Source organism: Phoenix dactylifera, chromosome 6 (genome assembly GCF_051530095.1).
Source record: "Phoenix dactylifera cultivar Ajwa chromosome 6, Ajwa_hap1_PhDact_Kaust_v1.1, whole genome shotgun sequence".
In the NCBI taxonomy this organism is placed as follows: Eukaryota; Viridiplantae; Streptophyta; class Magnoliopsida; order Arecales; family Arecaceae; genus Phoenix; species Phoenix dactylifera.
This window is the reverse complement of record NC_143195.1, coordinates 30,292,557-30,298,790: the sequence shown is the minus strand read 5'-3', so window position 1 is coordinate 30,298,790 and position 6,234 is coordinate 30,292,557. Positions and strand designations below refer to the sequence as shown.

The 6,234-nt window shown below is 38.1% G+C and overlaps 1 protein-coding gene across 1 annotated transcript; it reads right to left on the bottom strand.

Moving 5' to 3' along the window:
• Positions 1 to 886: 886 nt before the first annotated feature.
• Positions 887 to 6,184, bottom strand: LOC103702764 (nascent polypeptide-associated complex subunit alpha-like protein 4). The gene is made up of 4 exons (XM_008785324.6): positions 6,043 to 6,184; positions 5,879 to 5,951; positions 2,080 to 2,213; positions 887 to 1,455 (listed from the first exon to the last, which is right to left on the bottom strand). Exons 1-4 carry the CDS (start codon positions 6,115 to 6,117, stop codon positions 1,114 to 1,116), a joined length of 624 nt encoding a protein of 207 aa, XP_008783546.4. The 5' UTR covers positions 6,118 to 6,184; the 3' UTR covers positions 887 to 1,113.
• Positions 6,185 to 6,234: the final 50 nt, after the last annotated feature.

The window sequence follows — 6,234 nt, the reverse complement described above, 5'->3', positions numbered from 1 at the left end:
AAGTATGCGGATGGGAAGCTTGTGCAGCCGCTAACCTGATAAATCTCAGGATCATGTTCATTCTGGCAACTTTCATGACCCAAGATGGAGGGAGAGAGTTGCAATGGGGAAGACATGATACAATGGAACGGCCACGGCCAGCTGAAGGGGGAAAGCTGATACACTTTTTTATTTTTTTGAGATCCAGCCAATACCTGGGAACCAATTCTTGAGGATAACCACTCAACATTTGAACCCAAAACCCAGAACCTTCGGCTTGAGATGCAGCGGTACAATCAGTGTGCTAATCCTTTACTTCATTAGACGCTTGGAATGGAACGCTACAGGAGGCACATTTGGTTGCACTTGTTTGCCACACCAGATCCCAGGTTAAACATACTCAAAATTTCGTAAGGAGACGGAGCTACTCTTATACTTTGGATAACAGAATTATGGCCTCTCTCTTCAATCAGGGAAATTTTACCTACTCAAGGTTCAAAATTTTCCTTATACTTCTGATATGTTAAAGAGAAGTACGATCGAAACAGAGCTTCAATTATGTCACCATTGTGAGAAAATCCCAAATAAAGATATTTACAAATGTTTGCTCCAAAGATGTGCTATTACAGCCGTTGCTGACCAAGCAATCTTCAGAGAATTTAGGTGCTGCAGGCAACAATAAGATATTAAGCTTTCGGGCGTGTATATATAAAGATAAAATTGGGATTACTGTTTCAAATCAAGAACGGATCAACGCTGGAGCAAGTACTACATAATTTTAACTCATTTCTCCATATTATAAGTGGGAAACAGTTTCATAAGTACAATTCAGATCATTCCCTACATGTTTTAAGATGTATTGCTAAATCACCACCTTTCTTGCAACAAAGGTGTTAGTAGATAGGGATGCAATGAAACACAATCCATTAAGTATGATACAAGCAGAAAAGAATGTGATGATGGAAATGTTTTCATAGACACTGATAAGGACACGACCTCACAACTTGAAAAATCTCATTTTCAAACCAACTAAAATGTTATGCTACGCAAGTTGTTCATATTAGCCAACATGATACCGATGAAAATGTGGTAAACTCTAACAAGACATCAAGAAGAAATAATTCTAAGCAAATATTAGGCAGTGAGCTCCATTATAGCACTAACAATATCCCCACTGTGGGTCTTGAGTGCTTTAATAGCCTTCCCTCTAGACACGCCAGCCTGTGTCATAACAAGATCAATGTCACGAGGCTCCACTCCAGTCTCATCAATTTCCTCCTCATCCTCATCAGCAGGTGCAGCAGCAGACACATCCGGCTTTGCCATAACATTGCTGAGGTCTGGCATCCTGAACTGCTGGGCAGCTTGTGTTTGCAGCTGGGAGCTTAGGTCCCCTATTTTGGCCTCACCAAATATGACATATGTCTCAGAGTTCGGGCCCTTGAAGACATCAGGTTTCGATATGACGAACAAGATCTAAGGTCAACAAGTGAAACATAAGTGATTGTCATGGGATACAAATGGCAATATGTCGACAGGGGCATGCATTGAAAATAATGTCTTTTCTCATGTTATTCTCGTGGTACTTAATATTGCTTACGAGTTCTTCTGTGCTGTCCTTAAGTAATTCTTTACATAATTCCAATATATTAATGTCATATTAATGAAATGAATAAAGAACAGTATTCTAACGCTCTTATTAGAGTTTTCACAATATATAACTATTTATCCTCCCTTTGTCATTGATGAGAACTATGCGACAGTGTTTCACTAAATTGTGTAAAAAAACTATTACTTTGAAGCTCCTCAAAGGAGCATCTAATCAAATGTATACTAAAATCTCCACACATGCTAAAGGTCAATTTGATGGTTCGTGTGAATTTTTTTTCTTCACCTGATGTCCAAAAACAGGCAGCATTTGATCGGATGCTACAAGCTTCTCAGCCACTGTATAACAGATTATTAATTTGGTATAAGTCATCATGCATGAGTGCATGCATGCGTCTGAATTATTGATGCCTGTGAATGTGAACATGTGTATTATAGCAAAAGGCCATTTTAAATTTCATTAGATTCTGGAAGGAGTAGATTTTTACTTACATTTTTGGTTCTCTTGATGGCAACCCTACTGACACCGGTAACAGGTTTCATCCCAAGCTTCAGCATGGCCTTGCGGCTCTTTTTCTCGCTCCTGCTCTGCTTGGAGCTTTCATTTGCACCTGTTCCTTGTTCACCTGTGTGGAGATCAAAGGAACAGATTACTTCCAGAGCAAAGCAACAAAAGGAATATCACAAATTGTGAACCTGTGGATTATTACCAATCAGATCATATTATAAACTTTCAGTCACAACACGTCTTTATAAGCAAAGAATTGCTAGCATCTTATCCGGCAAAGAAAACTGACAAAAGAATTATGCAAGCTGAAAATGTATAAAAGATAATTAAGTAGCATACCTTCAATAATAGTAGAAGACTGATACTGAACTTCATCATTCTTCCAATGATAATGGAACACAAAGCAAAGAACGAACTGCCAAACATAACAGCTGGCAAACCTACCACCGGAGGCTAATATTTGAACATGTAATTGGAAAGATTAAACAATATTTGAACAGAAACTTGAGATGAATTTTTGGTGAATTAATGAAATAGCATATGCTCCTGGGCAACCTTGAGGATCAAAAGCAAATCCTTTTAAAAGATGAAACCAATTTCCAATTTCCAGCTGCTTTTTCATCAAGACATGTCAAAATCCGATCAACTTCTTCAGGTCAGTTCAAATTTTGAACTTCAGCCGCATAAATGAAAAATTATTCCGTCACCAAGACAGCACCAAATACAACACCACGACTCAAACTCTTGAGCTTCTTAAGTAAATGTCTTCAAGGCATCTAAAGGAACAATATGAAAGGAGCCAATGCAATTGAAATCCCTGAATAGTCCATATAAAGACTCCAAACTAAACTAAACTCATTGAATCTAAGGGGAGCATGCTGCCAATGAACTTCAAAAATCTCAAACTTGTACCAAAAGAAATAATATGTTCTTCAACGGCACTAAAGACATCTTCCAAAATTAATGGCTATCTCTGAGCATCTAAGATGGTCTCCCATTCCAGTTATGCTATGAATAAGATTACTTCCCTAAAAACCTGAAGCATAAGATTCCCCTTCAGAATGCTTTGGAAGTTACACTACCACAATTTTCTGTGATGTGCTTAATGACACTTAAGTTTGCAAATCGCACAGAGTATGGTGCAAATTAGTCTATATATCCGCAAAGTATTCAAAGTCATTTATGCATAACATAAAATCGCCAAGGAATAAACGTTTATAATAATTACCAGCTTTTCCCTATATTCCTTCCTTTTTTGTTTCTTCCTCTAAACCGTCTTCTTGCTATTTGGTGCTTTTGATTAGTTATAGGCTCCCTTAGGCCATGAACTGTTAATATGCCTTGCACCGAAAGATAGCACAGAGCTTGAAATAGAATGTCCAGTGTGAAATAAGGTAGAAGTATAGGCCTATTCAACTATTGGCTAAGCTTGCATGGGACTTCATGTAATAGATCCACAAGTTTCTCAATGATTATGTTAACATCTGAAATAATTCATCACTTTTAACTATCAGTGTATGTTTAATATAGAAGTAGAGGCCTATCCAATTATCAGCTAAGCTTGCAGGGGAGTTCATGCTATAGATCCACAAATTTCTTAATGGTCATGTTAATAATTGAAATAAGCCCTCACTATTAGCTCTCTCTGTTTGTGTGTGTGACACTTTCCTTCTTGTAGCTATGAAGTATGAACTAGATCCATTGCATATTTAGAAAAATGAAAAAACTATACTGTAAATTGATTCAACCTCCTGTATCTTTATGTTCGACAAAATCCTAGCACAAAAATGGGTTAACATTATGAATACGCAACTCTAAAACATAAGAAACTTGCAAAACGGGGGTTGATTTCAAGGATTTGGTTAAACTAATTTATGGGGATTGTATATTTTGATTTTCTGCCCTTTTCATCCTTTTACTGTGGTAGAACATTTTATATGGGTTTCTTGCAAGTATTAAAATATTTTTGGAAGTATTACACATCCAAAGAGATTCAGAGGGTAATATTGTTGATATAGGCTTAGCTATATCCTAGAACTTAACTAATAGGCATCCAGATTATCATATATCAGTATCCATCAAACAGTCAAACGATATAATACACTCTAAACTTTATCTGTAATATCTTTTTCTGAAATATTACTTTTAGAATGTTTTAATACAAAATCATTGAAAGGAGACATCCAAAGGTTCCAGACAATCTATAATACTCCAAAAAGATGTTCAATTTTCTTGAATTAATTTACTTTCTTTATTTACAATTCCATCATTTCAATTAACACTTATATTATTTATATTCTTAACTAAAACTACAAAATTGGAAGCAAAAGAATTGAAACCGCAAACTGTTAAAAATGGGAACCAAAATTGATACCAAGTTTCCAAGCCATGGTTTGCATTATAATCCTGGATATAGAAGATTTCACTCTCAATCCATGCTTACAAGATGAGAGTTTACATCAATGAGGATTGAAGAGAGAGATAAAAGGAGAAAATGTTATGACTCATTTAAGGCTCAAATCCAAATGAGTCCTACAAAAAGAGTTTGTACTGGCCATGAAAACTCATAGTAAATTTCAAATTGTAGAATCAAACAATAACAAAAGTTCCATCTGAAACAAATGTCTGTTTCCAATCTCCCTCTTCTTGATACCCTTCAAGCTCCTCGCTGCGCACCACTCCGGAGAGTTTCTTTGGACTCAGCAGTCTTCCATTCATTTTGCTTTGCGTTGCTTGCTTGACTCTGATGTAGCTGGCTGTGCTCATGCTAGGGTAGTGTGAGTAGCCGATTCACCAAAAAAAAAAAGGCTCCTCAAAGAGTTGTACCTCTTCGATCCCTCACAAACTTAGCAATTCAACGTGAACTGATTGTAAATGAAAGAAAAGCTAAAGAGGTCGACGACCACAAGAAAACAATGATCATCTTCTATGAGAAGAACAAAGAATGTTATTGATTATTTCCCTCCATCATAGGTTGAATCAAGGGAATCAAAAAGCTACAATTCCAAACTTATTGAACAGCCTTGATCAATTGTCTTCATACATCGTGCAAAATTTGGAGAGAGGTTAGTTTTCCTGATACCCCAAGCAATCCAAAACCTAAATATCAATACTATTCTTTAATAATAGCTTGGATGTCCTACAGCATTAATAATACCTGCCCAATATGTTGATAAGAAAAATATAATCACTCTTGGTGGTCAACTTTATACGGACCTTAATATGAGACAAGCCAAGCAATGAGAGAGTCATCCCTGATCACACTACACACATCTATTCCAGTAAGTTATCTTTAGAAACCAGAAACTCATTGGCAAGCTGAGGTGACAGGATCAAACAACTGATGTGCATTACTATAGCTTAACCTCAGAGTCCCTTACGAAGGAGTCTCAACCTGTGTCTGAACAGAGACCTTCATACGACAGAAAACTTAAGATTGTGCCGCATTATCATCCCCAATACGCATTAAGAAATACAAATGCAACCAAACATGAAAGACAATTACAACATTCCAACTAGAAATTGAAACCCACGAGAAAAGAATTAATCCGCTTCCGTGACAGGAATGGAGCTTGAATCAGAAGATCATCTGATATAGATATAAATCGGTTATCTCATAGTCCATAAACCAAGAAGAAGAAATAAAATCCGTGATACAAAGCAGGCAGTCCAAAATACCAGGGTTTCACGTGGAAAGAAGACAAGAATAAATACAAGAACGGAACCAATCGAGAATGGAGCAGTATATGAAGGAGGGGGAGGAGGAGGAAGAAGAAAGGGGACCTTCGGCGTCATCGTCGTCGTCGTCGTCCTCGTCTTCGTCCTCGTTGACGTCTTCGACGACGGGGGCATCGTCCTGGAGAAACAAAGAAAACCCGCCCATTTCATAGTTTCTAGTTCGGTCACGAGAGAGACGATGAGAAGGAAGAGGGATAGGGGTAGGAGACCTGCTGCTGTTGCTGTTCCTCCATGAGGGACGAGGCGAGCTGCTCTTCTTCTCCTTGGACGATGGGGCCCGGCATCTCCTTCTCTCCTGTGTCTTTGGGGGACAGGGCGGCGGCTCCCTTTCCCCTCGGTTCGAGGAAGGCGTCAGAGGGAGGGGGCTCCGCAAGGGGACTTTTATCTGTTGCTGCTCTCTG

What these genes read in the sequence shown, in the direction of transcription:
- LOC103702764 (XM_008785324.6), bottom strand. Translation starts at nt 6,117, where the DNA reads ATGCCGGGCCCCATCGTCCAAGGAGAAGAAGAGCAGCTCGCCTCGTCC. An exon ending in CGACGACGATGACGCCGAAG is followed by an intron (nt 2,214 to 5,878) that starts GTCCCCTTTCTT and finishes ATCTCCACACAG; the next exon opens with GTGAACAAGGAACAGGTGCA. An exon ending in CCATCAAGAGAACCAAAAAT is followed by an intron (nt 1,456 to 2,079) that starts GTAAGTAAAAAT and finishes TGTTGACCTTAG; the next exon opens with ATCTTGTTCGTCATATCGAA.